This window comes from Brienomyrus brachyistius, chromosome 7 (assembly GCF_023856365.1).
Source record: "Brienomyrus brachyistius isolate T26 chromosome 7, BBRACH_0.4, whole genome shotgun sequence".
Taxonomy (NCBI): Eukaryota; Metazoa; Chordata; class Actinopteri; order Osteoglossiformes; family Mormyridae; genus Brienomyrus; species Brienomyrus brachyistius.
The window spans coordinates 24,856,045-24,882,935 of NC_064539.1; the positions used below are offsets into that span (position 1 = coordinate 24,856,045).

The following is a 26,891-nucleotide window of genomic DNA, read 5'->3' on the forward strand; positions in this document are numbered from 1 at the left end:
AGCACGGTACACTGGTCCACCAGTCCTCATGGCTTCACCATTTTGGGTAAAAAGTCCAAGCATGAGGCTGAATTTTAAGCATCTCATTATACTGGTTGCGCCTGTGTGTGCGCGAATGCATGCGTGTGAGAGCGCGTAAAGCACATATTCATCTGTTTATGTGTTTACTTCCTGTGTAGAACTGTGCAAAGGCAAACGAACACATGAGTTCTAGCCTATAAAAATGAAAGATGTAGGTGAGGACAGGCAGCATAAGAGAGAGCCGTGATAGACGGGTGATGGTGCTGCATCCTTGTCGTTTCCAGGGAGAACCTGCCAGGCCAGAGCTTAGCGTGTCGTGAGGAGCATTCCGGTGCCCACGGCTCTCAAATGCCTGGCTGTTTCTTCCTTTGGTTCATTCAGATGAAATCCCCCCCACAGTGATAGCAGAGCTGTGATGTAAAAAAAAACGTCACTGCCAACAGGTCTCAGCTCACAGCCAACCCCCCCCCCCCCTTAGTCATACATCGACATCACCCCACAGTGGGGGAGGCTCGCTTATCTGGAGGCTCATTATCAAACCCCGAATATGCTGTTCATTCTTTTTCCCCCGGTTTCCTGTTCAAAATTGCAATGAAGCATTGCAGAACGGAGCTTATCCTGAAGTAAATAGGCCAGCTTTCTGCCTGCTGCCCCCCCACCCTCCGGCACAGGGCTGCAGCACTGTTGGTAACACAGCTGGAACCTTTATTGGACCAGCCATTCTGGAGTCTCCCCAGGACACAAATTCATTGCTCCAGCGTTTGTTTATGATGTTAACGTAACATAAACTGATGATACCTAACACTGTGTGGGTATTGCCCTTCTGTATCTGCCCACTGAAATGAGAGAGGAAGGTTTTATGGGATATTTTAGTTATTTTGTAATTAACTGTAATGTGCTGTCTAACAAACACTACCTAAGAAGCTAAGTGAATGAAGCTTGTTGTGGTTCTGACTAAACTCAATTTTCTGAGGATATTATTTCTGCTCAAAGCCCAGGGGCTGTTCAATTCTGCAAGCTTGCAAAAGGCTTTTGCAAAGTATATCCGTTTCAGTGTTACAGTGCTGTTGGATTCTAATAATTAAAATGTTAAAACTGACCGAGGCAGTGCTTCTAGTGTGCGATTCAGGCTGTGTGCAGATATCGAAGGGGGGACAGTGGTCAGGTGATGTTCTGTGGCCAAAAATGATTGGTTCCCCCACTACTGGCCAGTGAGGTTTTCTGAGGGCTGGAGTAGAGCGTTGTTGGTGGAGACAGAGCTCCGACGTTGTGTCTCTGGGACAAACTCAGCCTGAAATAGATGGACTGCATAAGGAAGAACCAGGAGTGTGACCAGCAGATGGATGCTTATTATATTTGTAATTGGTGTGTGTCAGAGAGGAGTGTGTATACACGTAAAAACTATCCATCTGTTCATATTCCTGTTGAGTTATGTACTTCATTTTGCTCAGTTGCTTACTCAGTTGCTTGACCTGTTAGTCTTACAATAAAAAATGTGTGAATGTTTATTCAACTGTCCCATTTGATAATGTTAAAAATGATTTAATATAAAAACTTGAATCAAGTTCTGCTGCAGCAGTACGTTTCTGATGCTGAGGTAGGAAGCCTCTTTCTCTGGGGGTCCCATTTGTCTTTGATCGCTGCCTCTGTGACAGAGCAGTCCGGCGTGCCAGTGGCACATTCCAGTGACTGCCCTGCAGCACAGAGCAGTCCGGCGTGCCAGTGGCACATTCCAGTGACTGCCCTGCACAGGTGCTGCAGGTTCCTGTTTTGCGTCTGTACATTGTTAAGATGCTGCTGGACGGCCTGATGTTCTTTCTGCCTCGTTGCTCCTTCGTACAGCACATTTTATGCTTTATATAATAGGTATTACAAGTTGTAAAAGGAGGACTAGAAACTTGAAATATCCCTGTAATTTTAACTCTCGCTGTTAGCCATTTTATCTTTGGCTTGCATCAGGAGTTAAGTATGGCTGTAGGGTGAATGTGGCTTCCATCTGCATGGGTATGGCTGGGTAGCAGAAATGGGAACGTGATTCATTCCGATGAAATCCAGTTTTAATGGTAAAACTGGGTTTTCTAAGTCTTTCCTTGTTCTGGTGCTGCCTTGATAGGCCTTAATGACAGCTGTGTAGCTTACCATGTTGCCACTAACGTTTGTTTAGCTGTGGCTCTGTGATCCGGCTTTGTACATGCAGATTGAGAATAACTGTCTGGTTATCATGCCTGAGCCTGTGCCTTATGGTGCTTGTGGCTTTACTGAAAATAGTTTGGAAAAGACAAACATTGAATTTCTTTGAGGTTCCTCAGGCTGCGCTTGTTAGCTTCACTAATAGCTACTGAGGAACTGAGACAATTGACATTTAAGTTTGGCACTTTTGTAAATCTTCTGTTACAAATAGACATTAGTTTAGTTAATATATTTGCTTTGTTTGTTTTGATATGCACAATTTTCACAGAATCTGAGAAGACTTGCTCAGTATCTGGTCATGATGTTCATGAGATATGAGCTATTTTTCAACATGGACAGAAGCTGCTTGTCCAATTTTGCAGCCAGAAAGGAAAACAGTAGAATGCATGAGTCAGCCTAAAACAAAGGGATCGATGAATATAATTTATTTTGGGCAAGATGTTTAGCTTCTCTAACTGATTATCAGGGTTTGTTAAGGCACAGTGTATTTTACTATTTACCGCTGCATGTTTTATTAAAGTGGTTCCACTGACTTGCGTCAAAGGTATGATAATGATATGTGTATAATATCATTGGCATATACTTGACATTTTTAACCATTCAGTCTGGTTTTCTTGGCTCCAGGTGGGCTTTCTTGGGTGAGTGACCTTCTAATCCCCTATCTGTGACTCTTTTTTTTAATGTTTATATTTAGTTATTCTACTGTTGGAATTGGCTGTTTAGTGGAAACCATCTCATTGATGAGGAATAATGTAGATAAAATTAAATTAGACGAAATTAATTACTTAAATTTTTAAAATATAATGAATGTGGGAATGTGAAGACTTGCTTTAATTATTCCTCTTATCAAGTGGTTGTTGGCAGTCTTTTAAAATCTCGTTTTAATGAGATGGATATCTGTTTAATTGAAATTTATGGAACGATATCAAATGATGCTTGGTATGGTGTACAGGACGTAGAACTGAACAGCATAAGTCTGTCTTGTAGGAAGCGGAATTGGGCAACATAAACCGTAGCATCAATTTTTAGGCAGAAGTAGATTTTCTTCCGCTGAAAACCATACAGAACTTTACGTAAGACTTAATGAACAGTGTTACTCAGCTCTTCCCATTCTTATCATGCATCACAAGAACTGTCACCATCACCCACTCTTTGAATTGTCTTCCGTTTTTCCGTTTTTCAGCTGCTCTGGAAATAGCTCATCGCTTTGCGCTTCCCAGCCCACGGGCTGCAGCCGTGTTTCAGAGCGGGGTGCTATCTGCCATGAGGATGGGGAGGGGGAGGCTATTCATTACAGACTTTTCTTTTTGGGATCTGGATTCTTATTGGTAGTACCGTGAGAGACACTTAGTTCAGTTAGTCGTTATCTCTTTCTTAATATCCATCCATGCATCCATTTTCCAAACCGCTTATCCTACTGGGTCGCGGGGGGTCCGGAGCCTATCCCGGAAGCGTTATACAGTAACGTCATTTATCTAATGTCATTCATCAAACATTGTAGCAGTTTAAAACCATTTTGAAGGCATGTACAAAACGGTGTAAATTTGTATTTAGAAGGTAATCACAGTGTTCATCTCTAATTGTATTTTTAGATCGCCCGAAAGACATTGGGTAGATGCTCTTAGGGTCAAATATAATATAGCACAGTAATCTTTGTTTATGGTTTATGGAAGTTGAGTGTCATAGGTTATGTAAATAAACTCCAAGCATTTCTGCCTGCGGCATCAACATGCATTTACCGCTTCTGAGTGGGCGCCTTGGAGGTCCAAAACGAGTTACTTTTAGCAAAGCTGCTGTTATAATAATAGCATATATAAACCATGACCAAGATCAGTTTTTATTTGGTTTGTGTTTTTTTTTTGGGCCAGTTTTCATTATCAGTTTTAATTCTTGAGATTTTGTTGGTTTTTACTAGTGCACAGGTTAAACTGTTAAGAGCATTAAGCTTCTCTCTCTCTCTCTTTGGTTCAGCTCCATGGATGATGTTTGCTGGAGCTGAACCACATGTAAGCGTTTAATGGCATTATGAATGGTAATTATGTACATGAGGAGTACCTTTGTGTTTAAATGGGAGAGCTGCTTTCCTACAACTTTTTCTGAGCAATGCTTTTCTGCTCTATTTTCATTGTAATTTTTAAGCCTTATTTGCCGTTTAGTCCTGGGGTGGTAAAGGTAGAGCTCTGAGGAGCTATGTGACCAGTCTGTGCTATTGATATCATTCTTATGGATGATTATGCGTTGGGCAAAAAGAATATAATGGCTGTTTTGAAGCAATGATAGTAGTACTGGAGCGTCTGGCTCATAAAGGCTCTCTTCCTCATGCAGACATTTATCACATGAGGATACACTACCTTTCCCAGCCTCTTAGAGCAGTGTTTTCCTATCTGGTCCTTGGGGACCTACAGACAGTCCAATACAGTGGATATAACCCACAGACAGTCCAATACAGTGGATATAACCCACAGACAGTCCAATACAGTGGATATAACCCACAGACAGTCCAGTACAATGGATATAACCCACAGACAGTCCAATACAGTGGATATAACCCACAGACAGTCCAAGACAGTGGATATAACCCACAGACAGTCCAAGACAGTGGATATAACCCACAGACAGTCCAAGACAGTGGATATAACCCACAGACAGTCCAATACAGTGGATATAACCCACAGACAGTCCAATACAGTGGATATAACCCACAGACAGTCCAATACAGTGGATATAACCCACAGACAGTCCAAGACAGTGGACTGTCTGGCAGGGAGCTCGGAGAGAACAAAAATGTGGACCAGATGTGGGTCCCCGAGGACCGGATTGGACAACTGTGTCTTAGATCTCCCGCTTCATTGGCTGCGGTGTAGGTGACTGAGGTGATGTCGGCCAGGGAGCGCAGATGCCCTGGCTTTGCTGTAATCGGCTTCATAGTAGCCTGCCGGAGGGCTGTGCCTGTCAAGCCTTTCCTGGGCGACCCTCAGCCATTCGTCACCGCAGTACACCTGATTCAGCTAATGAAGAGTCTGATGAATAACTGCGAGAATCAGCAGTGCCGATGGTGAAGCATAACGTATGAACGTGTAGGAGTATTGATTAACATAAAAGTACGGCTTATTCGTACCAGGATAAAGGTGACAGGGCTCCATTAATTACATGTTAGTACACCAGTAGGATCGGACCTGATGGGTCAAATGCTAGGAACACGTTTTAGAAGCCGAGCTATTTTCAGGGTCTGAACCAGTAAGGGGGTTACATAGAGGGAGAGTCCTCTTCAGTTTTAGTTGTTATATTTTTTTTCTCAAATGGTCATTAAGCAGCTAAGGAACAGATCTCGTTCATAACCTGGGGACTGGCTGTATATTATAATTCAGGATGCGTGGGCCTTATAAAGTAAATAGGGAACAGAAGGAGGCGCCGCTCATTGCTGTTTTGTAGGTTTGGGTGTCTCACAAAATGAGAGAAGGAAACGTGAACAAGCAGTAGCCTGCAGGTGGCTCCGCCCATTTCCGTAATGTCAGAGGCACCTAGTGCTCTCACTTGTTACACAAGGAGGAGAGTTTAGCGCCTCCTCTTATTGTGTGTGTGTGTGTGTGTGTGTGTGTGTGTGTGCATGCTAGAGCTGGCTGGTATGACCAAAAATTTATATGACGGTATTTTTCAAAGTTATATCGGTCTCACGGTATACGACGGTATGACTGCGGGTTTACCACATTTTACGGGATTTTACAGGACACATTTTTGTTTTACGTTTTTGCATTGTTCTCACATTAACTATGTTTTATTGTTAGCCATTACGGCTATCCGCTACCTTAATGATACCACACGGCTAATGTGTTTGTTAGCTAGCTACTTATAGATAAACGGCTAACGTTAAGGTGTGCGCCGGCCAAGTTAAAAAAATAATGTTATAACAATAATAAAAAACGTTTTTCGGTATGAACCGGTATACCGCCCAGCACTATTCTGTGTGTATGTATATATGTATTAGGCATGCACTGATCCAACTTTATCAGTCCTGATAATGCTACATTGGCTTAGGGTAAGGGCCGATACGGAGTACCAGTCCAATACCAGTGTTTAATTAATAAGCCTCACTGTGTGGAAGACATTAAGGTCATCCAAACACCTTGCACAAACATGTTTAAACATGATCTAGTTTAAATCCTGACAGTCGGATGCTAACCAAACACAAACCCTTTTTCAAGAGTTTCACTTCCACAGACAAACTCGAACTGTAAGCAAACTTGTGTGCGCAGACATGCTCTCCTTCTCTTGGTATAATAAATATTTTGGAGACTTCTGTCCCCAGTCAAACATTCTTTTTTTTCCAATTCAGTCTTACATATCAGAATTCTCTGTCTTGAGCTTGAACATCTATACAGAGGAACAAAACCTTAAATATAATGCTTATTTGGTTGTGAATAAATAATTTATCCAAATAAAAATAGCCTGCCAAATTCAACATTTTCGACAAGTACATCACCACACTGGCGCTTTTGAGTCACCCCCAGATCTGCGCCAGTTCCTGTCACACTGCTTCCATGCGATCTGTGCAGGTGTCTGACTGCTTAGCCAGATTTAGAGGAACTTGGAGGAAAATATTGGTCATTGTGATTCAATCAGGTACAAATTAATCCCAGAGTAATATCAATATATACCCTTTTACCTAAGAATCATTGTGATGTATAACGCATGGCTTGGAGTGCATTAACTTGCATATACCACAGTCACCACACATTTGACTTGCACACTTGTACTTGACATTATTTTCATGAAGACAAATTTATTACTAGAATTACTGTTTACGCTCGGGCAGTATAACGGAAACAGCATACCGTGATATTTCCTTTTAGCAAAACTATCTTCGGGTATTTCAAAATACCGGAATAGCCTTGCTTTTTAAAATACCATCGAAATGCCACGTTACTTGTTGGCATAGCAACTTCAAGTGTGAAATACCTCCAAACTGCTGACTTAAGTTAACGCTCCTTCTTGCAAAATGCGCAGGTCTACCAAAACTCTACTGAGGCATGAGGCAGTAGGCACATGTGGATGTAACTGTACGATAACATAGAACTGAAGCGAGTAGATTGGTGCCAAAAAACGGCCCCATTGTCACGATGCCCAATCCCGCTATTTAAGTTGGTATCAGACCGATGTTCAATGTCAGTATGTCATATATGTATGTATGTTTGTTTGCTTGTATATGTTTATGTAGGTATGCAAATTATATATGTGTTATTAATGGTCACATTGGGAACTTTTAAATGCCTCATCATGGCAGTGTTATAAATAATGTGTAGGTGCCCCGACGCTCATCCTCTCATGTTTTGAGGAAGCGGTCATGCTGGCAGCATAGGCAGTGGCATCACCCTCTCCAGGACCATGTACGCCTGCCGTCCGATTTGGGACGTCTAAAATGTTAAAGACTGCATAAGCTCATCGGAGATTAATAAAAGATGAGTCTAGGGCTTGGATTGATGCATCAGACATTTTGTCCAGCCTAATCAGCTGTCAGAGGGCCTCATTAATGGCATTTTTTCTGATTCCCCTGAGTTTAATTTTCAGAAACTCGCAGCGTTTCTTCAGTGGAATTCAATTAATTTCATGTACCAGTGAGACAGACATAAATATTTAATCATTGCTAAGAGGGCAGATTTGGGGATCACATATGAGTTTTAACATTGGCATGGCTAAATTATTGTAGGAAGAAAACAACTTTGAGTAAACTAATTTGGACTATTATTCTGGTTTATGAATTGACCCTCTTCGCCTACATTTGCAGAAGAATGCTCCTGTCACTTATGTTCTTCCTCTCTTTTCGAGGTTAGCATTAAATGTACCTCAGCCTATAGGGGAAGGCTTCAGTTTTGCGGTCTTCCTAATACATGAATGCCCTCTATCGTCCTATTGCTAGCTATTCAATTTGACACATTGTTTAAATTTCCTGGGAAAAAGTTGTAATGTTTGCTTTTTCTCAGTGGTATTTATCTCACAGTCTGTTATCCACAATCAGCATCAGTGTTATAGCAAAAGCATCTTCACTGCTGGTCCCCTGCATGCCCTGCACAGTGCTACCCTGAGACTGCTTCTTCCGGCTGATGGATTAAGGGGCCACTGCACGGTTCTCTGGGGTAGTGGGTGGGGTGAAAAGGGGGGTCTGCTTTTATCAACTGGGCCCTTATGTCCTCTTTCCTCCCTTTCAGCTACATGCATTTCAGGTGTTGTGATGCATGTCTGGCTGAGAGGACGTGCTTTGCTTTTTATATATATATATATCTATATCTGTCTCCCGCTGCCTGGATATTTTTCATGATTGGTTCTAATTCCCGAAGCCATCCACTGTGCATTCTGTGTGTGTGGCCATTCACAGGTTTGTTGATCTTGCCCTCCTCTCCTCTTTCTTTTGCTCCCGTGGTTACAGGCTGCCGGCTGCCGGCCTCAACTCACCGGCAAAGACCAACTCAATGGAAAAAAAGCTGCAGGTTAAAAGCAAGGAATTACAAGAAACCCAAGACAAATGTCACAAGGTATTTGTGCCCATGTCTACAGAGAGGGGGGGAGGTCAGTCTGTATGAAGATCATCACGCCATTTTATCTTACTGCCGTGTAATTATGGACTTAGTATGATATCTGTTGGTTCACGTCACACACTGAAGAACATACAAAAAAGTGTCCATCTATTCAGCTTCCAATGGCTTGTCCTTGTCAGGGTCGTGGGGACATTTGTGAGCCCTGACTGGAATAATCAGCAAAGTGTATTTGATTTAGAGACTGTTTTATTTGGCTGGCTCCCTCCCAGTGCATCCCGTAGGGTGTTTTCCTGTGAAGCAAATCAGGAGTAACACTTAGAGTACACAGGAAATAGTGCATAAACACTGATCAGTGATCACACTTGAAATGGGTAGTATGTCTGCTCCCTGGTAGGGATGCAAAAAGTGATTGTTTTGACAATTGATTAATATCATGTGATCAGGTGACCTACTGCTCGATTAGTTTAGCAAAAACACATGGTTTGAAGGAAACTGCAAATGCTTTTTTAAAAAAAAAATACAAAAGAAGTATTTACACTTACAATAAAAATGTTAGAAATTGGACAGAATCTAGGGGTGTGCCAGTCCACAAAACACGCCTTGGTTTTGCGTTCATGCTACAATGCAATTTCAATACAGCAGGGAATCAGAATTTGTTCTGACACGGTTTATTATTAAAGCTGCAAACACAATTAGGGACACTTGCAAACCAAATGCAAAACAGTGTTGATATGTCTGAATGACAAAATCTAAGAGATGCTCATTTGTACACTAAAAATAAAATGTAAAATAAATAACAGTGCAAAAATAACATTGCATCAGAACAATCATAATGAACTAAGTATTACGTTCTCTGTTGCTGAGTATGGGTCCATATCTGTAACAGTAAATACACCTACAATCATGGTTGGTTTTTGCCTGGTTTGAATTTCCAGGCACAAGCACGTTACGTACCATGCAGAAATGCACTTGCAAAGTTTCTGCCTCGGTCCAGTCGTACACATGCTCAAATGATATAGGCTCAAATGAGGTAGCACACTGGATGTGTTTCCAGTGACTTCTGAGTTCAGTATAGCAGAGCCGACAAACTCATTTCAGTTTGGTCTCATAAACTGCTCTTTTTCTGGTATTGGAGTAATTTATTGGGAATCAAAAATGTCCCCATACTACTAGAGTCGTTGCAGCCCTACTCTTTGAACAATGATCATAAAGACTTTCAGGGGTAGATCATGCAGACAGGAGAACTACAGTATTTTTGTCTAGATCACTCTCTGAAATTCCTGCTTATTAATTTATGTAATAATAATAATGTGTTTATTTTGTCAGATGGAACAAGAAATCTCTCGATTCCAGCGTAAAATGTCAGACCTGGAGTCCGTGTTACAGCAGAAGGATGTGGAGCTGAAGGCGTCGGAGACGCAGAGGAGCATTCTGGAGCAGGACCTGGCCACCTACATCACAGAATGCAGTGTGAGCTCTCCGGCACTGCCCCCACCCCCCCGTTCAGGCCCAGCCGCCGCAGGCAGACAGTGGCCGGGATACCCTGCATGCCAGAGGAATTTAGTTGAGATGTCTGCCTTACGCCTAATGAAATGTTCTCTCTGGGTGGGGATGTTTAGACCGGAAAAAAGAAGTGAAGGCACTTTATACCTAAATTTTCACTTTATTCCTAATTTATTCTCTTTATTATGTTAGATTTTTATCATTTGCGGAATCGGAATCTTCTCTGCATGTTTGAACTATGAATTGCTGGAATATATTTCAGAATAAAACTGGCTGCTCTACATGTTAAATCATGCAGTGCATAATTATTAGAGTTTTAAGCTGTAGGATTGAGTTTCATGAGCCTGTGTGACACGTGTTGGAAGCAGGCAGTTTTGGTGGAGCTGTGGCAGCGATGGGCACTGTGGCACTTATGTGTCTGCATGCATCTGCGCACGTCTGCGTGCTTCTGCGCATGTTTCAGAGCCTGAAGCGCAGTCTGGAGCAGGCTCGTGTGGAGGTCTCCCAGGAGGACGATAAGGCCCTTCAGCTGCTCCATGACATCCGGGAGCAGAGCAACAAACTGCAGGAGATCAAGGAGCAGGTAGGCTGCTGTACTACTTCAGTCTGAGAGCCTGCACTCTCCAGAGCCCCCCCCCTCATTCTGGGCTTACAGATCTACCTCAGTGGGTCGTACGGTGAAGGTTGACTCATCCTTAACCCATAACCCTGTTACGTGTTATGAATGAAGGTTGATACCTGCCCCAGTCCACTGTCCCCTGCCTTCATCCCGAATGCCCTCAAGCTGTGAGAAGACTAACTGTCAAATCAGCTTCTGCAGTCTTTGCCAAACACAATTACTGTCGTCCCCCCCGCCCCCCATCTAAGCTTTGTGGCCGGGCAGCTCCTTTGCATTCGCATGCCCATCATGCAATGACGAAGGCTTCATGCGCTGAACTTGTTTAGCGTCAATCCCGGCCATAAACAGCTGTGGGTGTTGCCAGGATAATGCATCATTCCCTCCAACACCTGCTTCCCTTCCATAAAAAAATAACAGGACTGTCTCTCCACATTGCCAAAACCAACCATATTGACCCTGTAATTAGTTTGTCCTTCAGAAAGCCTGTGCTGCGGCTTGTTGCTGTTCAGCATTACGCCTTTGGTCGAGGTGAGCTCAGTAGGGCTCCTTGGCTTGGAGTATGACTTTGGATGCTGTTCTTCTGGATCAATACAGCTGTATTAAAATGAGGAGACACTGGGCGCTTGAATAGCCTAATGCATATTGCCAGATGGCGTGGATTGGGCTTGGAGGTTTTGTGACTTTCTGTGGGTAGGTTCTTCATAGTTCCTGGTCATTTTTTTTTATTGGTTTATTAAAAATTCCAGTCCTGTCCTCTCTCCTGTTCCTTCTCTCACACAAGCAGCAGGGTCGCTGCTCCCTGTGCCCTTCATGTGTTGAACACATGGCAGAATTGTCGAGGGAGTCAGAGAGCGGCTCGCTGAACCTATCCTGCTGTGTGACGTGTTACTTCATTTCATCGATCCAGCTTATTATGTCCGTCCCTATTTGCATCCTGTTATCGTAAGGAAGTAACCTATTTCATGAAATGATGATGGATTTCTAAATCTGATATACTCAATCAGATGCAAGTCCAAATATAACAGTGAAATATGCCACAGCACTTTTAGTAAGCACTAAGGAATAGTTTTTTTTTTTTTTATTTGGTGGTAGGCAGGGAATGTACTTCTGAAAGATGGTGCGGTGATTTTCGACTTGTTCCAGACATCTGCTGCAGTTGTCAGACGGATCTGTTATTTTGTTATTGGTTAAACGGGGCTGGTGGGGGGGGTGGGGGGGTTCATTTCACTGTCACGTCTCACCTGCGCAGCCATCAGCCGGGAGGAGCTTTTCATCCCACCACAGAAGCCAGATTGCCACTAGGCTTGTCATATGCATCACTTCCTGCTGTTCTGCTGGCAGGCAAGGGATTGTGGGGCGGCAGGGAGCTCAGACCTAAGACGGGAGGCTTCATGTTGAAAAGGAGCAGTTTGCTATTAAATCTTAATTGTCTATGACATTTTTTTGACTTTGCCCATAATATCTGTAGATCCCCTTTAATCATCCCTGACACCGCATGGTGAGCTTATACCATCCTCCATCTGCCCGCGGGCGGCCATGTCACAGACTCCTCTCTTTAAATCCACACACGCTTGGCCTCTAATAGCAGTTTTTTTATTGCTTTGTGCCTCATCTATGGCAGTAGAGGTGATAATGGACAGCTCACAGTACAATTGCTGCGGGGGCCAAGGCGGTCCTGACGGACACATTTGGGTTGCAGATATTCCTTGCTGAACTCTGCCAAAGATCCATGAGTCTTAATCATCTAAAAGCCTGCAGACTCCCTCACTCAGGAAGTTCTCTGCCTTAGAATCATCTGCTGATTGCACCACTGTTAGTCCGTCTGAAGGACCCTTGTATTAAAAATGCATTTTAAAATGGCTGGATGGTGTCAGATCAGGTAATTTGTATGATTTCTTTGTGATTGTTGTTAAAATGGCTTTAGTACCTCACTGTTGTTTTTTTTTTTTTTTCCTTGAATCCTGGGACTGCAAATATCACAATCAAATGGATTGTTTCTGGTTCTCTAAAAAGACTACAGTGTTGTCCATCTCCATTAAAAAATATGTAATACGGTAGGGACCTTTGTGGTAGCTGGCCTCCCCCTGTGTTATACAGTAAAAGAGTTTAGTCTTGCACATAGCAGTCTTATTATACACCTGGTGCCTTTGTATATTTAGCATCGCTAAGTATGGAGAATTTAGCCTTATCCTCAATGCCGCTAATATGTGTCTTTCACGTTACAAATAAATGCTGAGTTTCCTACAGATGTGGGCATCCTATGTCAGGGGTGTTCAAAGGGAGCCCTGAAAACGTACCTCTAGATTTTTATTGAGATCTTTGCACTTCCACCTTTCTCTCTGCTTCTCTTCCATTATCAGTTTGTCCTTTGATCTACTCTGTCCTTCTCTCCTCTATTCTGTAGCCCCCTTCCCCCCCCTTCACCCTGAGGCTGGCTTCATCTGTGGTCAAAGTGTTTTTTTGTGTGGAAGACAGTGATTAATGGCCCCCATTTGTGAGCCCGGCCCAGCCCCCCCTCTTGCCACAGGCCAACTTGTGTGTTTGAGTTTATTCCTAAGATGATTAATATTAGTAACTTAAACAGTTAACATCCCAGGCATCTAAATAAATCTGTGTCTTAGTTTCTCTTAAAAACACTAAATATCTGTTTAAACTTGTTTTCATCGAGGATTAATTCGCAACCATTTTGTGGTCCTTGGTATAAATATAGCAATTTTGAAGTAATCTTTGACTAATTTCTCGTGCACCGAATATTCCTGTTTTTCATAAGTATCTTCAGAAATAAGTATTTAACAAGCTTCACGGACTGTTTACTCTGACATTTTTTCAGCACTGAATCATTATGGTTTAAAATAAAAAACAAGCTCATGAATTATGAATCCAACCATGACTCCATCCCTTTTGATGGTGCTATATGACTTGTCATATTTGAGGGTCGGGGTTTGTCACTCTCTCCATTAGCTTAAAGCTCATTAAAGGGATATAACAAGTGGGCTGTGTTCACCGCCTCGGCTGCATCAACACTCTCGGGAGACACGCTGCCAGGCACCTGGCTGTTGGCCTGAACTTGGAATCCCTTTCACAATGAATGGGATTTGAACTCCACGTATGCAAGTAAATGGTCACAGATTGATACTAAACCTTTCCGATTGTAATAGTGGTGTTTTACAAATTATTTTTTTTCGTCTTCAAACTTATGTAACCATCATGTGACATGAATTTTTTTTCTGTGATAACCATCAACAGCCCCAGATGTTCAGTTTTAAAAACACTCAGTAGCTTTTATTTAAAGGATATTTTGCTGTCAGTTGGGTTCCCTTATTATGTCACTCTGTCCCACAGGAATACCATGCCCAACTGGAGGAGATGCAGGTGACAATCCGGCAGCTGGAGGAGGACCTCTCCTCTGCCCGTCGCCGTAGCGACCTGTATGAGGCGGAGCTGAGGGAATCCCGTCAGACCAGCGAAGAGCTGAAGAGGAAGGCTGCAGAGTACCAGCTGAGGATCCAGAAGGTGCGTCCCGCCAGGGCGCCAGTCCTGTGTTTACTTAGGGGTACAAGAAGAAATAGCATGTTTGGCTTCTAGGTGACAGAAGAAAGACAGGCAGCGGGCTCTGTGCGTACATGAGCTGTGTGTTCACCTTCTGATTGCTCCTGTGCCCTCCAGGCCAAAGAACAGGGCAAGGTGGAGGTGGAGGAGCTCCTCATCAAGCTGGAGAAGGTGAGTGCTGCTGTCGCCTGGCATTCATAGCAGCCTTAGCGTTAGCATGCACCTGACACCACTCTCCAGACTCCCTCTCCAGGCACCACTGCCTTTTATGACTTCATCACCGCCTCATATTAGTATTCCTTCATTTGTGTTCGATCTTTATTGGTGTTAGTTACAGTCATACTGTACTGTACTATGCTGCATTTTGCTCTTAGAAATAAGTCGTCTTATATCAAAATGAGAAAGCTTTAAGCATTTATTGTTTAGCAGTTTTTGGGTAACATAATCTGTGTTTCCTGGAACAAACTATATTTTCCTTGTGCTGGTAAATGCTGCCATGCCTTCCAGACCAATGCAGAGCAACAAGCAAAGATTCTGGAGCTCCAGGACAAGCTGACCAAGGTAACTCACTCCTGCTGGCTAAATGTAGCCCTCACTTAGAATGGTCTAGTCAAATCATGTTTCACTACATGTTATTCGTATATAACTATGTGTGTGACCAATAAACCTCTCTTGAATATGACTGAAGCATAGTTAAAGTTTTGCAAAACGTAATAATGATATGAAGAGTGACAGAAAAGGCGGGAAAGTGAATAGCAATCTTGAGTTGGGATTAGAGCTGCTCGATTATGGCAAAAATCATAATCACGATTATTCTGACCAATATTGAGATCCTGATTATTTACCACGATTATTCTTGACAGCAGAAACAATGTATTTATTGAATCTTAATAATGAAACTTATACACGTACATTGAAATTGAATTGAAACCAAAATAATAAAAATATATACATAAATTATACTGAGATGAACCATTCTCAAAGGTTCAAAAACACTGAACTTGATTTTTTTCCCCAGCTATACATGTTAGAGTCAACTGCTCAGTCAACCGATATAAAAAGTGCTCAAGGATTTTTAGGAAGAAAAACTGGTCTGTTTACATGATCTGGCTTCAGTGATGCACAGTGGCAAGAGGTGATATTTTCAGCTGTGTTGAAGATCCTCTCTTTTGCTAAATAGTATGTGATGGCATCCATTATATCTAGGTGTTTTTGAGAACTTGACGGATACGCGGTTGCATTATAGAGGGCGTCCTTAACGGGTAACTGCGTTGCAGTACGGGTTTATGAGCTTGATGAGTTTTTTGTTCATGCATTGTGTGGTCACAGACCACTTTATGATTTAGCATTAAGTGGATAAATAAGTTGGTTGTGTTGCCTTGTGATGCAGTCACAGCTTTGAAACATTCTGCAAATTATTTGCTATTGTTTTTGGTCCGATTTGTTGAATCCAAAATGATTCCAAATAACTCATGTGTGTTTACCTGTTTTGTTGACCAAAAGAACCCGTCCTGCTTTTTCGACCGCTGTGCTTTAGGGCATTATTGCAATACGAGATACAAAGATCTTTTATCGCGATAATTTTTTTTTTCATAATTGTAATTGCTATTCAAATTCGATGAATTGCACAGCTCTAGTTGGGATTTTGTGAATGAGGTTTGGTTGTGGTATTCCTGGGTTCCCTGCACCTCTGCAGGCTGTGAAGGCCAGCACTGAGGCTACAGACCTCCTGCAGAACATCCGACAGGCCAAGGAGCGGCTGGAGCGTGAGCTGGAGAGGCTGCGCAGTAAGGGCGACTCCACTGACACCTTACGCAGGCGTCTCCGGGAGACTGAGGTACGCCGCCGGCCGCTCCGGCCTGACACCTGCCACCTGCCACATCCCACAGTCTTCCTCTCGATTCAGGCAGAGAGTCTTTCCACATTATTATTTTCTTGTTCTATGAAAGCTAATGATGAAAGACTTAAAAAGTTTATGCAATTTTTAAAGCTTGCTTAAGTAATCTGCCTGCTGGTTGCTTTTTTCATTAAATAAAAAGATACATTATCCAGAATTAATTTGACATTTATGGGTTTCTGAGTAGGAAAATGAATCTCAAATCAAGGCTTTTATAAATGTGTTATCAGAACAGACTGTACTGTGTAAAAGTGTTATATTAACACACGCCTAATGTGCTCTCTGCCTGCGTTAGTGACCTGCCACTGTGTCACAGTGTTAGTGAATATCCCATTTGGTGAGAGTAACTCCTGAGTGTAAAACTAATTACATCTTAAAGCCTTATATGGAAACTAGGAAAAAACCAGGTGCAAAGCCAGGCTACAGTGCATATTTTCATGGGACACCAGCATTCATTAACAAACAAAATCGTGTTTACAGCAGTCTGTCATGCATCTGTGTGTGTGCACAGGAGGGCAAGAAGACCCTGGAGAACCAGGTGAAGAGGCTGGAGATGGTGGAGAGGAGGGAAAACAAGCTGAAGGATGACATCCAGACCAAGTCCCAGCAGATACAGCAGATGGCAGATAAGATCCTGGTGAGAGGTCATGGATAACCCCGCCCCCCCGAGACTCCCGCCCCCCCGAGACTCCCGCCACCCCGAGACTCCCGCCCCCCCGAGACCCCCGCCACCCCGAGACCCCCGCCCCCCCGAGACTCCCGCCACCCCGAGACTCCCGCCCCCCCCGAGACCCCCGCCCCCCCGAGACCCCCGCCCCCCCCGAGACCCCCGCCCCCCCCGAGACCCCCGCCCCCCCGAGACCCCCGCCCCCCCGAGACCCCCGCCCCCCCCGAGACTCCCGCCCCCCCGAGACCCCCGCCCCCCCTGAGACTCCCGCCACCCCTCCATTGTTTCTCCCACATAAGCTGCCAATGCTCCCATTTTTTTTTTTATACCAGGTTTCTCTCCTGACGCCAGTTTTATTTGTCCGTTTATTTGTTTACTTATTCGGAGCAGCGAAGTAACCCGTCATACTTTGGAACTGAAATGCTAGCAGGTCTGTAAGCTTGCTGCCGTGTTTTGCTTGTGGTTTCTCGCCCGAGACCCTGTCCTCACACGCTGCTCCTGTGAGCGTCCTGGTCCAGCCCTCAGGGTCTCAGCCCCCCTGACATCACGCCGGCCAGCCGTGCTTCAGAAAGTCAGAGTGCCCGGCGCGCCCTGTCCTCCGGCCCGGTCCCGCCCACGCCGGCATATTCCACCCGCCTGAGTCGCCTTTCGCCTTCTATTCATCTCCACAGGAGCTGGAGGAGAATCTGAGGGAGACGCAGGCTACCGCGCAGAGGATGGAGGCCCACCTGCTGCAGAAGGAGAGACTATACGAGGACAAAATCAAGGTGAGGGGCTGCTTCAGCCAAAGACCCTGCCCCCCCACTACCATAATGCGTCTTCCGCCACGCTTTCCCTCCTACACCCCGCCTCCTCTCACGCACAGGCTGTTTGTATGCCTTCTAACCGTGTAGTAATAAAAAAATAAGCATTGTAGTCTCTTTATGTATGAATTTTATTAAGCAGTTACAGTGTTGTTCCAAAGGACAGACTTAATGTTGTTCCAAAGGACAAATTCATTAAGTCACCTCCTGAAGATATATTAAGCTGTAGTGCCCAGCATCTTCTTATACCTGTAATTCAAAGAGTGCCACCAATACCACATAATCATACTGTAAAAAGTAATATTGTAGCAGGGACACATGCGTTGCACTTCAGTTTGTATTTAGTCTGAATGATCTCTCTTCAAAAGTATAAAAAGGATGAGGATGAGCACGATGATGCTGATTTATGAAGATTATTATAAATGCTTGATCTTTAATCAACTAAATAGTCCATGAAGCAAGGATAGATAAACTGGCCAGGAATAGAGGAATGTAGGAAGTGCATGATGGGAAATTGGAATGGTCCATTGCAGGTCATTTCCTGTGGGTCAGGCCCACGCAGGCCTGCGCCGGAGTACATCGTTGTTTTGTTGTGACATAGAATGATCGGTTCTCTTTAGGTTCTAGAGGCACAAATGAAGGCTGACATGGCTGAAAAGGAGGTTCTGGAGTCCAAAAGGGTGAAACACGAAGAGGAGGCCCGGGAGAAATGCAAGCTCCTCAGTGAGCAGAAAGCGGTGAGGCCTTGGCCGTCTCCTCCTCTGCCTGAGGACGTCCACAGAGGACGTTTTAGACCAGGCTTTTTGGAAGATGTCAGCTTCCTGTCATCATTGTATGATATCCACAGCCTCGACATTAAATGAGCTTGATGACTGAAGTTGAGGCTGACTGATCTGCACTGCAGTTACTTTGACGGCCAAAGTCCAGACCAATTAGGCCAGCAGAAGATAACTCACAACATGGGGCACTTTTGAGCATTTTTTATATCATGTCAGCTCCCCACTCACCCTGGCTAATAAAACCAACATTAATTAATTGAAAAATAAATGGGGGTTATGTGAGTCACTTACACAACAAAGTCAAGTTTATTAGATGGCTTAACATGTTCACACCTTAGACTGTTTCCCATTGGTGCCCTCCCCAATCAGACCATCAACGCCATGGACTCCAAGATGAAGAACCTGGAGCAGAGGATCGCTGAGCTGTCCGAGGCGAACAAGCTGGCAGCCAATAGTAGCATCTACACGCAGAAGAATATGTGAGTGTCACATGACCTCTTCCCTCGTCCTGTCAAATGCCTCTAGAAATCAATTCTAATTCTTGAGGAAGAATCACTGTAGTCAAAACCGAGCATTCACAGGATTCAGTAAACGCTTTGTTGTTTGCACAATATGCCGAGTAGCAGGGAAGTGAAGCAGTTATGGTGATTTGTCTGTCAGCTTTGTGTACCCAACTATTGGAGGTGGTGAGTGAGGAGCCCATCAGGGGCTGGAACAATTTATGATGTAATCTTCCCATGCGCTCCCTATGTAAAAGATATCACGAAAATAGGACCATCCCAGAATGCTTAAAAACACCTACACAACTTGCACTGCATTCACAAACACGGTCTGGTTTGCATCCTGGCAGTCATGAGATGCTAACAAAACACAAACTGATTTCTAAAAGTTTTACCTCGATGGATAAACAAACACAGACTCTGGAGGTATTTGTGCTGACAGCAGTGGTATTCTGCTTCTCTCGTGGTATTACAAGCATTCTGCATACCCCAGCTACTGTGCAAAAACTATTTTCAAAGCTCACACTGAAGAACAACCGATATAAATCACTGGCTGTTCGTTTCCTCCTGATTTGACTAGCTGCAGGTTATTGGTGGCTAAGAGGTCCTTCAATAAGAGGGTCAGTAGCCCATGTGTTATGAGGCGGTTATGAGCGAAAACTGAATGAATTGGCCCTTATCCTCCTTCATGTCATTTTCTTCAGTTGGCCGAGAACTACGCAACGAATACCGTGAATTATATGTATATTACTGATGGGCCGTTCCACATTTTTTCAGTTCCGATCCCGATACACAACTGCCAATACCGATACAGATTCATGAGCTTTTCTTACTTTAGTATTTTAATATAATAAATATATTTATGCTTTATATATTATTAGTATTTTAAGCTAGTAAATACAAATGAAAAACGTATGCCAAAAAAATCTTTAATTAGGCTGTTAGAAACATGCATTGCATACTGTTCTGTGTTGTTTGCACATCTCGTTTTAAGCATTTTTGAAGAATTTTGCAGTTTGATTTCAGTATCTTTCAAGTGAGGATACGCAACTTGAGAAATGCTTAAAATGCCCCACAATTTTTCTCCTACTGGCAACAGCGTCACTTACGCTTTATTGCGATCGCAGCTCCTCTTGCATCACAAGCTGCAGCGAGTGCGCAGAACAGCCCAAGTTGTGCACATTTCGACTGGCGGCCATGTTGAAATTCTATTAATATTTTTAAGTGGCTTTATGACAGGATAATGTTTTTTAATGGATGGAAACTTTTATTGTACTATAAGTCATTTTCGTCCTGGGTTTTTGACTTTATGGTTTATTTTCCTTATGATATAATAAGCCTGGTAATGAGCAGAGGACCCGCAGGTGAACCATCCCGGGGGGGGAAAAGGGCTACAGCTAGCGCTGGTTTAATAGGAATGCTGGAATAGCAATCTGTGGCAGCGCTATGTGAATATACTTGGATGGAGTACAGTGACGTTAATATTTCAATATAATTATAGCTATGATATATGCATGGAATAGTTACATGGAATACAAAAAATAAGCCATATTGGAAGAGGAGATTTAAAAATGCAGCACTGCTCATTTGCCAATAAGGCTTGAAGCCCGGTAATGAGTAACAATATTGTGTACCATTTCGCCGCTTCACATCTGTCTTTAATGCTGGTCTTCGTTTGGATCAAATCAGCCTGTAATGTTATTGATTGAATAGCAGTTATGCTGCGAAGGATCCTGTATAAAATCAACCTGAAAAAGAAAATGGGGCGGCAGCCTGGAACAGCCCGTTGACGGTTTATCAGTGTCGGTGTGCGCTCGTCCACCTCGGCCCTCAGGAAAGCCCAGGAGGAGATGATTTCTGAGCTGAGGCAGCAGAAGTTCTACCTGGAGTCGCAGGCTGGAAAGCTGGAAGCGCAGAACGCCAAGCTGGAGGAGCACCTGGAGAAGATGAGCCAGCAGGAGCAGACCAAGAAGAGCAGGCTCCTGGAGCTGGAGACGCGGCTCAGGGAGGTGAGGAGGGCATTAGAGCTGCAGGCTGAGGCACATCATGGTTGACCAGCAGCATTTTCCGTGCCCTTTTTGCCAAATGCAAATGGAAGAGTGAGATGGTAATAGTTCAGCGTTCTTGCTGTTGACCTGACATCCGCTCTGGCTGTCAGCTCAGTCGGGGTCCATGGAGGAGGGCAGAGGTTAGAGCTTGGGCCTCTTATCAGCGGGCGAGCTGTCAGCCTGTGGGCCACGGGTCTGTGCCCATGAACTATAGTGACAGCTCATTTGCTTTTCGCTAATTTGTATAACCGGATATGTTAATATGTGTAATATGCTCATAGAATTGTGAGTGGTTGTAAAAGAGGGAAAACGGTCTGTGCGGTCGGTCTCTCTGCCGTGATCTCAGATGGGCCTGGAGCACGAGGAGCAGAAGTTGGAGCTGAAGCGGCAGGTGGCAGAGCTGACGCTCTCTCTGCAGGAGCGCGAGTCCCAGATCAGCGGTCTGCAGGCGGCTCGCGACGCCCTGGAGAGCCAGCTACAGCAGGCCAAGACGGAGCTGGAGGAGACCACCGCCGAGGCAGAGGAGGAGATCACGGCGCTCAGGGTCAGGGCCAGCGTGCGCTCCCAGCAGGGGCGTAGCTACAAATTCTGGGACCCCTGACAAACTGACATTACCACTCAATTATACATATAAACTGAGGTATTCAGGGGCCCCTGTAAAGTTCAAGGCCCCCTGAATCTGCCTGGGTGTCCATGCCCCTACTGTGGCCCCTGTAAAGTGCAGGGCCCCTGAATCTGCCTGGAGGTTGGCATATGCCCAGCAGATGTTCCATTTAACTGCCCCTTTGTCTCTCCCTCTCAGGCCCACAGAGACGAGATTCAGCGCAAGTTTGATGCTCTGAGAGAGAGCTGCTCAGTGAGTGTCTTTTGGCCTTTTTGCGTTCGGCCTTCATGTTGAAAAAGCACCTCTGGGTCACCAAGACATCCCTTTCCGCATCAGGTGATCACTGAGCTGGAGGAGCAGCTGACCCAGCTGACCCAGGAGAATGCCGAGCTGAACCGGCAGAACTTCTACCTTTCCAAGCAGCTGGACGAGGCTTCGGACGAGAGTGAGGACCGGATGCAGCTGAGTCAGGATGTGGACCGACTGCGCAGGGAGGTGGCCGACCGGGAGATGCACCTCAACAACCAAAAACAGGTACATCACCTCTCTACAACCAGACGCAGACGCACATCCCACTCCAGTGACCTGAAAGGCACCTGTCACCACACCTCCATTTATAAAACATGCAGTTATTCACATGTCTATCTTAACTACTTTCAGATCATGGTAGCATTCATAAAGAGCTTCGGTTTATCAGCTGGTAACCCAGCCACTGTGTTACCTTGTGAAAACTTCACCACCTCATGCTTTCCTCAGAACATGGAAACTCTGAAGACCACATGCACCATGCTGGAGGAGCAGGTCCTGGAGCTGGAGACGCTGAACGACGAGCTGCTGGAGAAGGAGCGACAGTGGGAGACGTGGCGTGGAGCGCTGGAGGATGAGAAGAGCCTGGCGGAGAGGAGAGCCCGGGATATGCAGCGGCTGCTGGACAATGAGAAGCAGAACAGGTAGCTTCCACATGCAGGGCCCCACACACACGCACAGTCTTCTGGTAGGCCTTGGCTAACTGCCCTGCCTTCCTGAGTCAGGTTGCGTGCAGACCAGCGCAGTTCAGAGTCTCGCCAGGCGGTGGAGCTGGCGGTCAGGGAGCACAAGGCAGAGATTGTAGCCTTGCAGCAGGCCCTGAAGGAGCAGAAGTTGAAGGCGGAGAGTCTTTCTGACACAGTGAGTCCTCCACGTTTCTCCCTCTCCTTTGGAAAGAGCAGCCAGCTCATGAGGTTCCGCTGCCTGCCCTTCCCTGCCACAAGGGGGCACTGACGGCAATGTATCGCCACCTCTCTTCAGCTGAACGATCTAGAGAAGAAGCACGCCATGCTGGAGATGAATGCACGCAGTCTGCAGCAGAAGCTGGAGACAGAGCGTGAGCTGAAGCAGAAGCTGATGGATGAGGTGTGGAGGATTCTGCATCCCATTGTCTTGCACGCAGATGCATTCACACATAAATTACAAAAGTTAACTCTTTGGGGTTTCTGGGATTGTTAGGAAAAATGTATAGAAAATCAGATTTAATGTAATAATTAGATGCATCCCAGCTTGAGAATAACATCACACAATCGCACTACATCATTAGTGAGTATCTGTAGGCGATATAAGAACCAGATAAAGGTGACCTATGCGTTCTGTCACCAATACGGTTTCCCCCAGCAAAGCAAGCTGCAGCAGCAGATGGACCTGCAGAAGACGCACATCTTCCGCCTGACTCAAGGTCTCCAGGACGCCCTGGACCAGACCGACCTGCTGAAGACTGAGCGCACGGACCTGGAGTACCAGCTGGAGAGTATCCAGGTGTGCCTTTACACCGCCGTGACACACCACGCCCACACTTACTCACACGTATACCTGTTCGCACATGCACACTCAGATGTTCGTTGGATAAATTACTCTGTGTTCAATGGTGAACTGGAGCCTTTCAGCATAACAGCAGCTCTCCACACATACCGGGGTCGGTTCTGTCTCTCACTGGTACGATACCGCAGGGATGCATAATTTTTGTATGTTTTGCTCCGACGTGTTGCAGACATTCAAGTTAAGAACGGTTGCCCATAGTACGAAATGCTGGTGTTTTTGATCTTTTGATAATTTTTTTTGATAATTTTGAATAATCTTTTGATCATACCTGAGAAGTTTCCCCCCTTTACGGTAGCATAACATTTCTGGCAGTGTCACTCGGGCCCGATCAGTTTGAATTAGGACTGGGTGACTTGGCCAGCAGCGATTGAAGACCCCTGTCGGGGGAACTAATGAGCTTCGTACTGCAGAGGATGCTGGGAAATCAGCCGACGTCGTTTTGTGTCCTGTCAGTCACACCTGTGGTGGTGGAGGGTGAGGAGTGAGCATGTGGATTGGAGGAGCGCAGATTGGGGGTTAAACAACCACCCCACCCTCCATAAAACTTTTCCTGACAAAGTGCTGAAAAGCTACATGTCATTACAGATGAATATAGTCTGTTAACAAGATGCTGCACCAGTTCAAAAAGATGCACAGAACCCATCATTAAAAATGTGCTTACTGACATTATTATCGGGCTGTGATCCTCACAGCGAGGAGAAAGCCTGTCAAATCCCGGAAGCCACCGCTGCTCCGAAGGCTCTCATCAGACGAGCTGTTTTGACACTACAATCGGAAGACACACAGTGTGTTTGAATTAATGCCACCTACTGCCTTTTTATCCTGCCTTGCCCTGCGCTATTGTGGCAGTACAAAGGAGATGTGCGTTTTAGGGATCGGCAAGGAACGTAAATACAAGGCTGAAACACTGCACTTATTTGCAGGAAAGGACAGGAATTATTGATGGACCTATTGTGAGAATGGGCTTATTTCACCTGCTGCTGTGTGGTTTTGAATTAATGAGCGCTGGTGCTATCAGTGGATGTATCATCTGCAAGGCCGTGGTGTTTGTTCCTGTGCAGTCTGCCGGTGCAGTACTGCAGCCTGCGTTAGAGCTCGCAAAACAGAGCAATTAAAGACATGGAGCGAGATCCACAGCTGGTGGATTCTCGTTTAGAGAGAGCACTAAGAACCTTCCACGTCCAGGCGGTGTACTCCCAGGAGAAGGTGAAGATGGAGGGCACCATATCCCAGCAGACCAAGCTCATCGACTTCCTCCAAGCTAAAATGGACCAGCCCACGAAGAAGAAGAAGGTAAGGAGCAGGGCTGTGACAGTGTCTCTGAGGAGGAAACACAGGTGCCTGCAGGATGGCCATGGGGGCTGTGGTGACGCCCGTCTCCTCCACCACAGGGCATTTTCGGGCGTCGGCGGGAGGACATGGTTGGCGCGGTTGGGGGCGTGGCAGCGGGCGTGTCCCAGGTGCCCATGCCCTATAACGACATGAAGGCGGCGCTGGAGAAGGAGCGCTCGCGGTGTGCCGAGCTGGAGGAGGCGCTGCAGAAGATGCGCATCGAGCTGCGCTCCATGAGGGAGGAGGGTGAGGGGCGCGGCTCTGGGGACTGAATTGCAGGCTGTAAGCGATGGACCGGCATCCTGTCCAGGGTGCACCTGTGCCCCTTGGGACAGGCTTCAGACAGGTGCCTGCGACCCTGTACTGCAGTGTCTCCCAGTCCGGTCCTCGGGGACCCATAGCCAGTCCATGTTTTTGCTCCCTCCAAGCTCCCGGCCAGACGTGACAATAAAAACGTGAAAGCTTTCATTTTTTACATACCTGTACGTACAGGAGTATTTATATCATTATATAATAAGTAGTTATTGCATCAAGCGTAGGTTAGTCTAAGTCCTTCTGTACAAGTAATAAATGCCCAAAATAGTAACAGTGTTGCATAAACCTGCTTGTTGAAGCCTAATTGCCTGTCTGCCCCCGTGCAGATTACTGAAATCACCAGATTGATGATCCGTTCAGCATGACTGAGTCACAGGTCCGCTGTCGGCTTAATGCAGTCAATGAGTCGGGCTGTGAGTGGGTGAAGATCTGGGTTTGTGGAACACGCAGTGGGAGCGCGTCACGTGTGCCTCCCGTCGTAGGAGCTGAGTCAGTGCTCTGCCGCTCAGCCTGACGGCCAGCCTGCGTGTCCCTGCTTTACACCAGTAAATACCTGTACATCTACTGGGAATTAGTTGATATGTCTTCATGAAGCACAATGCGTCCTGTATCAGTGATTTTGTGCGCCCAAGTTCTGCCTTCACTTCCATTTTGCTCCCGTGTCGACTTTGACCTCTGTCTTCTCCAGGAACCCACTTCAAGGCCATGGAGCACGGGGGCCCTTCCACCCCAGCCACAGCCCGGCAGCAGATCATCATGTCCGCCATCGTCAAGTCGCCAGAGCACCAGCCCAACCCGAGCAGCCTGCTGGCCCCGTCCAGCTCCAGCCGTCGCAAGGAGATCTCCACGCCCGAGGGTGAGCAGCGGCTCGGGGCTCCAGCACGCCCTGCCATTCTGACCTTGTTTAGCAGAGAACAAAAGCGTGCAGCCGATGTTAGCTACTGACTCCTTTGGGTGGAAAGCGTGTCTGACTGTCCCTTCACCTCCATCACAAAGGAGATGTTCCTGTGCCCTGTGTGTCTGTGCCGCCCCCCTTTCCCAGCTGTCTCTCCTCTCCAGCCTCTTATTCTGTAGGTCGCTTATCTCTTGTCTCTCTCACTCTACAGAGAAAAGGAGGGTGACCTTTGAAAGTAAGTGTACGGCCCCCCCCCCAAAGAAAGGCTCCTCAGATAACCACTCATGGCCTCTATTTCCCTGCCCGCACCTTCCCCTAGAGATGGGTCAGAGGTCCAGATTTAAGTGTATGTTCTCAGTCCCCAGCCTGTGTATCTAAGTGCCAGGCTGGATAAATCTGGACTTTGATGGCCCTCTTTGCCCGTCCAGCCGTCGCACGGGTTTGCCTGCCTGTCGCCTGCGCGCCCCCCCCCCCCCCCATGGTCTTTTCATTCATCATGCCCCTCGCCCCCCCCCAGCCAGTGACGTGGCATTGAGAGCTAAGCTGCATCATCGCAGTGGGAAAGCATTGCAGCTTCGATGCATCATGATGTGCATGGGACCCCCCCCCCCCCCCCCCCCGCCCAAAAGAATCGCAATATCAAACTGCCCTGGAATGAAAAAATGGAGAGTTTCATGTTCTGTGTGTCTTGCCTTTGGAGCCTCTGCTGTTCTGATTGTTGCTGTGCGTTAATGTCACTCCAGTTGAATGCTTGCACTCTCTCTCCCTGTTGCTTCTGCACATCCATT

At 45.7% G+C, this 26,891-nt stretch overlaps 1 protein-coding gene across 10 annotated transcripts in view; it reads left to right on the top strand.

Annotated features, from left to right (window-relative positions):
- Nucleotides 1-26,891, top strand: part of cita (citron rho-interacting serine/threonine kinase a) — a 50,463-nt gene that overhangs the window by 14,103 nt on the left and 9,469 nt on the right. For 7 of the 10 annotated variants that reach the window (XM_049019240.1, XM_049019239.1, XM_049019242.1 and 4 more), the window contains 23 exons: nt 8,633-8,738; nt 10,068-10,211; nt 10,708-10,827; nt 14,206-14,376; nt 14,530-14,583; nt 14,920-14,973; nt 16,109-16,249; nt 16,821-16,946; nt 17,648-17,743; nt 18,400-18,516; nt 18,928-19,037; nt 20,893-21,067; nt 21,453-21,650; nt 21,909-21,962; nt 22,047-22,244; nt 22,467-22,660; nt 22,742-22,877; nt 22,998-23,102; nt 23,358-23,498; nt 24,747-24,854; nt 24,953-25,139; nt 25,897-26,064; nt 26,315-26,338. In XM_049019240.1, coding sequence (XP_048875197.1) covers nt 8,633-8,738; nt 10,068-10,211; nt 10,708-10,827; nt 14,206-14,376; nt 14,530-14,583; nt 14,920-14,973; nt 16,109-16,249; nt 16,821-16,946; nt 17,648-17,743; nt 18,400-18,516; nt 18,928-19,037; nt 20,893-21,067; nt 21,453-21,650; nt 21,909-21,962; nt 22,047-22,244; nt 22,467-22,660; nt 22,742-22,877; nt 22,998-23,102; nt 23,358-23,498; nt 24,747-24,854; nt 24,953-25,139; nt 25,897-26,064; nt 26,315-26,338 — 2,927 coding nt within the window. The remainder of the gene's footprint in view (nt 1-8,632; nt 8,739-10,067; nt 10,212-10,707; nt 10,828-14,205; nt 14,377-14,529; nt 14,584-14,919; nt 14,974-16,108; nt 16,250-16,820; nt 16,947-17,647; nt 17,744-18,399; nt 18,517-18,927; nt 19,038-20,892; nt 21,068-21,452; nt 21,651-21,908; nt 21,963-22,046; nt 22,245-22,466; nt 22,661-22,741; nt 22,878-22,997; nt 23,103-23,357; nt 23,499-24,746; nt 24,855-24,952; nt 25,140-25,896; nt 26,065-26,314; nt 26,339-26,891) is intronic. The other 3 variants (XM_049019245.1, XM_049019248.1, XM_049019249.1) reach the window with 1 other exon arrangement.